Source organism: Salmo salar, chromosome ssa18, assembly GCF_905237065.1.
Source record: "Salmo salar chromosome ssa18, Ssal_v3.1, whole genome shotgun sequence".
Taxonomy (NCBI): Eukaryota; Metazoa; Chordata; class Actinopteri; order Salmoniformes; family Salmonidae; genus Salmo; species Salmo salar.
In genome coordinates, this window is record NC_059459.1 from 80,810,955 (window position 1) to 80,820,087 (window position 9,133).

The following is a 9,133-nucleotide window of genomic DNA, read 5'->3' on the forward strand; positions in this document are numbered from 1 at the left end:
ATCTACAAATACCTAGGTGTCTGGTTAGACTGTAAACTCTCCTTCCAGACTCACATTAAGCATCTCCAATCCAAAGTTAAATCTAGAATTGGCTTCCTATTTCACAACAAAGCATCTTTCACTCATGCTGCCAAACATACCCTCGTAAAACTGACCATCCTACCGATCCTCGACTTCGGCAATGTAATTTACAAAATAGCCTCCAATACCCTACTCAATAAATTGGATGCAGTCTATCACAGTGCCATCCGTTTTGCCACCAAAGCCCCATATACTACCCACCACTGCGACCTGTACGCTCTCGTTGGCTGGCCCTCGCTTCATACTCGTCGCCAAACCCACTGGCTCCAGGTCATCTACAAGACCCTGCTAGGTAAAGTTCCCCCTTATCTCAGCTCGCTGGTCACCACAGCAGCACCCGCCTGTAGCACGCGCTCCAACAGGTATATCTCTCTGGTCACCCCCAAAGCCAATTCCTCCTTCGGCCGCCTCTCCTTCCAGTTCTCTGCTGCCAATGACTGGAACGAACTACAAAAATCTCTAAAACTGGAAACACTTATCTCCCACACTAGCTTTAAGCACCAGCTGTCAGAGCAGCTCACAGATTACTGCACCTGTACATAGCCCATCTATAATTTAGCCCAAACAACTACCTCTTCCCCTTCTGTATTTATTTATTTATTTTGCTCCTTTGCACCCCATTATTTCTATTTCTACTTTGCACTTTCTTCCACTGCAAATCTACCATTCCAGTGTTTTACTTGCTATATTGTATTTATTTCACCATGGCCTTTTTTTGCCTTTACCTCCCTGTATATAGACTTATTTTTCTTCTATATTATTGACTGTATGTTTGTTTTACTCCATGTGTAACTCTGTGTTGTTGTATGTGTCAAACTGCTTTGCTTTATCTTGGCCAGGTCGCAATTGTAAATGAGAACTTGTTCTCAACTTGCCTACCTGGTTAAATAAAAAAATAAAATAAAAAGAAATTTAGACAGACATTTAGACAGATTTAAACAGACATTTCAGACATTTAGTTCATTTAAAATACATTATTCTCAGGGGACATAGTGTGGATTGTGTATGATTAGATCTGCATCCCAAATGGCACCCTATTCCCTATGGACCCTGGTCAAAAGTAGTGCACTATATAGGGAATAGGGTTCTATAGGGTCCTGGTAAAAAGTAGTGCACTATATAGGGAATAGGGTTCTATAGGGCCCTGGTCAAAAGTAGTGCTTATATAGGGAATAGGGTTCTATAGGGCCCTGGTCTAAAGTAGTGCTTATATAGGGAATAGGGTTCTATAGGGCCCTGGTCTAAAGTAGTGCTTATATAGGGAATAGGTCAGGTAGATCGCTCAAGATTGACTTAGAAAATGGACGTATGTCCATGTCCTGAGGACATCAGGAAATTCCTTCAAAACCGGTCACTAGGGCGTTGCAGATGGGGGTTGTGGATGGGCATAATCCCGTTACTCCGGATCTGAAGGTTGTGTTTTCCATCCCAGTGTGTAACAGCTGTCGTTGGGTAGAGAGGACCAAGGCACATCGGGTTGCATGTTCATCATTATATTTAATGAATAAAGAAACAAAACAATAAACGACAGGTGACAGTTTCACAGGCTCCAATAATCACTAGCAGTGCGAAATACAACTACCCACGAAATACAAACAAAACCCATACCTATATATAGGACTCTCAATCAAAGGCAACTACAAACACCTGCCTCCAATTGAGAGTCCAACACCCAATTACCTATCATAGAAATACTAAACTAGAGATAACATAGAAATACAGAAAAACATAGAACATAGCCCAAAACCCGGAAATAATAAATCAAACACCCTTCTAAGCAAACCACCACCCAGAACCAACCAAATCAAATACCCTCTGCCACGTCCTGACCAACCTACAAATACAAATAACCCCTATACTGGTCAGGACGTGACACAGTGGTTTATGTTTTAACCCCAAACCTAAACCCTTAACTTAACCATTCAGAATGAGTGACTAAACATAATGTTTTGACCCTATCCAAAACGTTAACCCTTAACCTTAACCCGTAACTTTGAAATTGGACGTTTGGAGCAACTTTGTAAATGTTATGTTTGGAGAAACAGAATGATGCTGAGCACAAAGAGTCAACCAACGGTGTCAAAAACTATTTCATCTATTTCTTCTGTATGCCATCCTCACTGGCTGCTTTGGCAGACTCCCCTGATAACTCTGCTACCTCTGGTATTACCAAAAAAACATTTTTAGCAAAAAAACACTCTCAAGATCTGGAACCAGTCTAGATGTCACTTTGGATTGTAAACCTATTCGTTAAGGGCTCTTTTACTCAGAAACCACATTTTCCATCCATCCTTCTCATCTGGTTTAACCTTGGCATCAAATCATTTAATGATTTATATAATCGATGGCATGTTTGCATCGTTCCAAAAACTCTCAGCTACCGAATCCCCCCCGAGCTGACAAGGTAAAAATCTGTCGTTCTGCCCCTGAACAAGGCAGTTAAACCCACTGTTCCCCGGTAGGCCGTCATTGAAAATAAGAATTTGTTTTTAACTGACTTGCCCTAGTTAAATTAAAGGTTAAATAAAATAAAGAATCCACTCTTCTATTTTTTTTTCCAAACATGGTTTAATCAAAATCCCCCCCAACACACTCATTGGACTAAACTCCTGATGTCGACCCTGTTCTGATGTCGACCCTGTTCTGATGTCGACCCTGTTCTGATGTCGACCCTGTTCTGGTGTCGACCCTGTTCTGATGTCGACCCTGTTCTGTTGCTTCGTTGATATTGTTTAGGTCTTTCCCTTCTCTATCTTTGATAACCATGTCTAAAGTATTACAGGTGTCCTTTACGCTTACGGCCATAGCATCATTCGTTTGGGGGTAATACCTGATACCTTGACGCTGCTAAAATATACATCTGACTTTGTAGCTTTTTTTTTAAAAGTTTGTTGACAAGAAGATTGATTTTACTTCTGTGGAAATCTCCTCCTTCCTCATTTTATAATTCTACTGAATGTGGCAGCTTTTCTTTACCTGCAATTTCCCTCCGCAGTAAACTACCTGTACTAGACTTGTATTTAATTGATCTGCCTTTGTGTTTAATATTATTATTATATTATTGACTTTATATTAGAATTGTTCATTTTAAAGACCAGATGGTTTTTTTTATTTTACTTTGTTGTTATTGTTGTTCTGTTATAAAAGTATTATTTAAGAATGTTATATATATTTTTTAATTGGCATATACATTCCAACCTTTAAAAATCACATAATATATTTATATATTTTTGTTTATATGTTGACAAGAAGAAGAAAAAAAAGTTATACTTTTTTTTCTTGAGAAATGTGGATAAACGTCAGAATCTGAAGTCAAACTGTGAGATCTTGTTGGAGTAGATTGTCTTTTGTGATGCAGACATGATGACGTGGATCGTGTTTTAAGACGTCTATGTTCTGGTGTTGAGTAAGATATACTTAAGCTACAGTGAAGTGTATTATAGACGAGGGGTCTAATTCAGGTGTAACCGTATGGGGTTATGAGGTTATGGGGTGTATGGTGTTATGGGGTGTATGGTGTATTGTATGGTGTTATCTAGTGGGTGTATGATCCATATCTGCTATGTTTGTGTATTTTCATCCTTTATTTAACCTTTAATTTAACTAGGCAAGTCAGTTAAGAACAAATTCTTATTTACAATGACGGCCTACCAGGGAACAGTGGGTTAACTGCCTTGTTCAGGGGCAGAACGACAGATTTTTACCTTGTCAGCTCAGGGGATTCGATCCCAGCAACCTTTTGGTTACTGGCCCAACGCTCTAACCACTAGGCTACCTGCCACCCCTGCATATGGAGCAATATGATTTAGAAAGACTGATATAAACATATGAGGCACTCATATATTATAATATATACCCTAACAGAGTTGAATAGAGTGATTAAATCAAGTAAACAAAGTTGTAGTCTACGTTTGACAGTTTCAATCTCACTCACTTGAACTTCCATCGACCTTGGCAACAGACACTGGCCTCCCCCGTGTGCGTCAAGCCACCTGCAATGACTGTTGTGCCCGCTAGGCGGCAGTGTAGGGCCGTGCGTAATACTTATATACTTCATCACTGACACGGATGGCCAGAGATGACATAGCAGAGAGAGAGAGAGAGAGAGAGAGAGAGAGAAGCAGACAGGCAGAGAGAGAGAGAGAAATAGGCAGAGCAGAAAGGGAGAGAGAAAGAGAGATTCCTGGTATGTCTTAGAAAAATATCATAAAAAGAAAAAAGCACAGAAACCCTCTCGCTTCATTCAGTGCAAACACGGCAAGTTTTCTTTGGCTAGGAGAGAATGGAGAGAATAATAGAGACGAGATGGAGAAAGAGAGAGGGAGAGAGGATGGAGATAGATAGAGAGGGGGGAGAGGAGAAAGAGAAAGAGGGGGAGAGAAAGAGAGAGGGGAGAGACAGGGCATACCCTGGTTGTCCAGAATTTTTATGTATTTTTTTTCGCAGACAAACTGACATATGTTGGAATGAATGGGATGGTGTGTGTGTGTGTGTGTCTGTGTAAACTGTACAACGATACCAATGTTATACTAAATGGTTAATTTTGTATTCAACTAAGGTTGTCTGTGTGTAAATATTACATGTGACATGAGTCTATTATCGTGAATGTAGCCAGGAGGCTGCTAAGCACGTCTTCTCTCATCAACTCTATGCTTCTGATTAACTGTGTGTGTGTGTGTGTGTGTGTGTGTGTGTGTGTGTGTGTGTGTGTGTGTGTGTGTGTGTGTGTGTGTGTGTGTGTGTGTGTGTGTGTGTGTGTGTGTGCAGCACCAGAGCTCGCGAAGGCAGCACTATATGGATCAACATTGATGCGCGGGGTCAGAACATCGCAGTGGAAGAGAGAAGAACTTACCTTCACCACTATACCTGTGTGCTCGTGATTAACCTGATGCCTATAAATGCATAAATTAATTAACACTTCATTGAATGACAATAGGCTACATCTTAACGTGTACTTGCTGTTCATAATCTTTCTGTGTAATTTGAATAGTCTATCCTCATATGGCGCGAGTTGGCCTTCAGTTGAAACAAATCCCGTTACGCACGCCCCCACCTTACCCCCCCCTCATCGATTGTCTTTGGATCATTACCGTCTTCGGGAACCGGGTGGGCGAAACGGAGAACATTGATGAGTGACCGAGTGGGAAATATTGTAAAGAAAAGTCTTGGAGCCACGGCGCTGTGTTCCAAATCAGACAACATTCTAAACGGTCTCCGTCTCTTTATAATAATGAAACACAGAAATACCTATAAATAACTATAGTTACATAAATGAATTAATAATAAAAACTTCATCATCATCACCATCATCATATGCCCATTCACACAGTTATAGGTGAATATGTCTGATTCAATACAAGTGTATGTATCCGACACCCAGGTGAGAGGTTCGCAGTAGCGGGAACCCCCCCCCCAACTCTCTCTCGGGCGGGCCGCCAGGTCCCGCACGCTCCAACCCCGTCTTATTCACTTTCCACCCCGCCTCGGAGAGAGAGAGAGGTGGGGTGGCGTTGGGCGTGTGTAGCCTGGTGTGTATGGTGGGGTTAGAGGGATGGGGGTGGGAGCCGGGGAAGGGAAGGGAAGGGGGGGGAGTCTCTAGCTGGCCTAGCCGTCTCGTAGTTCCGTGGGGAGGTGTTACGGGGGTTGGGGGGGAACCGCTCGCTCCAACCCTGGCTGCCTGCCGGCGCGCAGCCTGCCTGTTACTATATAAACACATACTGAGAGAGGCTGCCTGCGCTTCTCACTACACACACTCAGAGAAACCTGTATGTGAAAGAGAGATAGAGTTCGAGAGGGAAAGAGAGAGAGAGAGAGAGAGAGAGTGACACGACAGAGAGTGTGTGTGAGTGAGAGAACGAACGCTACTAGTTGGAGAAGAAGGTAAAGAGAGACAGGGGAGACGACTAACGGTTGCCTAAAGAGGCATCAGAAGACTCGGTGACCGTCGCTCTCGGGCTCCATCGGGCTCCCGCGCGATCTGCTGCAAAACGGATTATTATTATTTTTTTTGTAACATTTTTATTTCCATTTTAAATTTTTTCTCTTCGTCTGCCTCTTGAACAATACTTTATTTTACAATCTTGAGAAAGATTTTTGAAGGTATAATAAGCTCTTTTTTTTTTGCGGCATAGAGGGAGAGGGGTTATTCTGGGAAGTTTTTCCTCTACTTTCCATTTCTTGTAACTTTTTTAAAAGAAAAGCCCTGGTTTATTTTCAGAATACTTTCCGAGACTCGCTCACTGTTTCCACGTGCGCTCTGAGAGCGGGACAAATACTTGTCAAACGGACCTTTCTATCCCTTGTTGTTATATTTTCTTATTTAGGGGAAATTGACCTAGAAATCAAACCAAAATGAGATTTCAAACGTTAATTCATCAGTTTCCACTCTCGTTGAATGCTTTCCTTCATTAAAGTTATTGAAGGTGAAGTTTTGAAAAAGGACTTTGTAACATATTTCTTTACACACTGATTGATAGCCTTGGAAGAGCGAGAGGGGGAGAGAGTTTAGCGCACCATCTGTAGAGTTACTTGTAGGCCTATTCACGCCACTGAATTATCTATTTCAACAACAACAACAACAACAACAACTAGCATTTTTATAGTTATATTTCATAATCAATCAATTACAATCAATCAAGTCATTTTTATCGATATATTGATTGATCATCCTCAGAGCATTTCCAATTCCGTATAACCCAACTTCCCTCAACCTGCACGGTGGTGAGATCAGTGATTTCATCCTCCCCTCCTCCACCATCATCATCATCATCATCATCATCACCCAGACACCGACCCTTCCTCGCCATGCTATTCGATAACTTTGACCTGGTTTCAGCCTTGGCCACCCTAGCGGCCTGCGTGGTGTCCATGGCCCTCCTTCTAGTTGTGTCCCAGCAACTCTGGCAGCTTCGCTGGACGTCAACCCGGGATAAGAACTGCAAGCTACCGATGCCTAAAGGTTCCATGGGGTTCCCCATCATAGGAGAAACCTGCCACTGGCTCTTCCAGGTAAGACCGTCACAATATGTCTCTCTCTCTCTCTCTCTCGCTCCGTCTTTCTGTCTGTGACCGTTTGTGGGTCTTTGGATGATTGTCGGTCTCTTTTTACGCACGTGTCTCTGTCTGTCAGTGGGTCTTTCTAGTCATGTTTACGTGTGCGGGTCTCTGTCTTTTATATAACCCATGAGGTCTATCTCTCTCTGGTCTTTTCATCTACTGTTGGATGACAATACCTGTTCCACATCCAGTTTGTCATTTAATTCCCTCACATCGGATGTGTATCCTACCGTCACTACATGGCCATGTGCGTAAAAAAAAAAAACGTTGTTGCTATTTATCCTTATATAAGACTGAGTTCATGGTTAGGAGGTTAACGGTAGGCTAGGCGTTAAGGTGAGAGTTGGTCTCTCTCTGTCTCCCCACGTCTCTGTGTTTCCCAAGCCCGGGTTCCTCCTCTGTCTCCCCCGTCTCTGTGCCTCCCTAGACCGGCTCCCTCCCCTAGCTGTCCCCGAGATGCTTCATAACTTTAGCGCAAGGTCTAGATGTAGCAGTCTGGACGTGTCAAGTTACCGAAACACGAAACGGTTCTTTTTTTTCTGAAATTGTGGATGTGTGTACAGTCGTGCGTAATAGTTGTGTGAATGAAATATTTGGCAACTATCCACGGTTTATTTATATTGGTCACTCTAGTGTAGGCTAGATATCATATCACGACCCATGAGCATGAAGAACTTGGCTTTTCATTCCTAGTGTTCAAACTCCTAAACAGAATTTCATTAAACTTTCATGGATCCGTCACACAGTCAGTAGCTTCTTAATAGGTCCCATCAGCGTGATATGAAAAAAGAGCGATAAAAAGGTTGCGAAGGAGGTGATATTTTTTAATATAAAAGTGATTAGATTCATAGAACGACCCCGCGAGGCTACACGTGAGTCCCGTCAAAAGTTGCACTTGTCAGCGCGCTGATGTGTCCCAGGAGCGCACACAGACACACACACACAGAGAGAGAGAGAGAGAGAGAGAGAGAGAGAGAGAGACAGACAGACAGACAGACAGAGAGAGAGAGAGAGAGAGAGAGAGAGAGAGAGAGAGAGAGAGAGAGAGAGAGCGAGAGAGAGAGAGAGAGCGAGAGAGAGAGAGGGAGAGGGGGGGAGGGAGAGAGAGAGACTGAGAGGGAGGGAGAGAGAAGGAGAGAGAGAGACCAAGACGGCACGTTGTGTGGGGCTTGAACTCTCGGTGCTCCGCTCCCTGCGTGCGCTTTCATTTATACACGGTGCGACGCGTTCCCGGAATGCGCCGGGGACGAACCGCGGCCAAGTTTATAGAGAGGGAGAGAAAACATTAACATTTCTCTCTCTCTCTCTCTCGCTTGGACAACTGACTTGTCAGTTAGGCTAAAACACAGTTACGTTGAAAGAAACCTGGAAAACCAGACAATACAATGGCACGTTTCTTTGGGTAAGTAGAGTTTTCAGCAGTGCGCAACGTTAATAACTGTTATTAGTCACAGATATCCCCCAAATCCAGTACAGAGAGGTCAAAACACAAAACTGGAACAGTGTGTGTGTTCTCCCTTTATACCCTTATATAATATTTCCAAGTAAAAAGCTTTGAAATGTGTCTGAATGCACTGAGATGCTTGTTGCGGGATTGCACACTTGCCAGGCAGAGACAGAGAGAGAGAATATGAAAATATAGAGAAGGAGAGAGGGGAACATGCCCGTGTGACCTGCACTTCTCGACTTTATAGTCAGTCAGAAGCAGGTTCAGCATGACTTTTTCCTCTCTAACAGTTTGCCAGCTGTGTGTGTGTCTGTGTGTGTGTGTGTGTGTCTGTGTGTGTGTGAGAGAGAGAGTGTGTGCACCGTGTGTGTTTGTGTGTGTGTATGCACTGTGTGTGTGTGTGTGTGTCTGTGTGTGTGTGTGTGTGTGTGTGTGTGAGAGAGAGAGTGTGTGCACCGTGTGTGTTTGTGTGTGTATGCACTGTGTGTGTGTGTGTGTGTGTGTGTGTGTGTGTGTGTGTGTGTGTGTATGTGTGTGAGAGAGAGAGTG

General features: G+C 43.1%; 1 protein-coding gene across 1 annotated transcript in view; it reads left to right on the plus strand.

Annotated features, from left to right (window-relative positions):
• Nucleotides 1-5,795: 5,795 nt before the first annotated feature.
• Nucleotides 5,796-9,133, plus strand: part of LOC106578148 (cytochrome P450 26B1) — a 29,968-nt gene continuing 26,630 nt past the window's right edge. Inside the window, exon 1 of the mRNA XM_045701646.1 lies at nt 5,796-7,089. Coding sequence (XP_045557602.1) covers nt 6,886-7,089 — 204 coding nt within the window. The 5' untranslated portion in view covers nt 5,796-6,885. The remainder of the gene's footprint in view (nt 7,090-9,133) is intronic.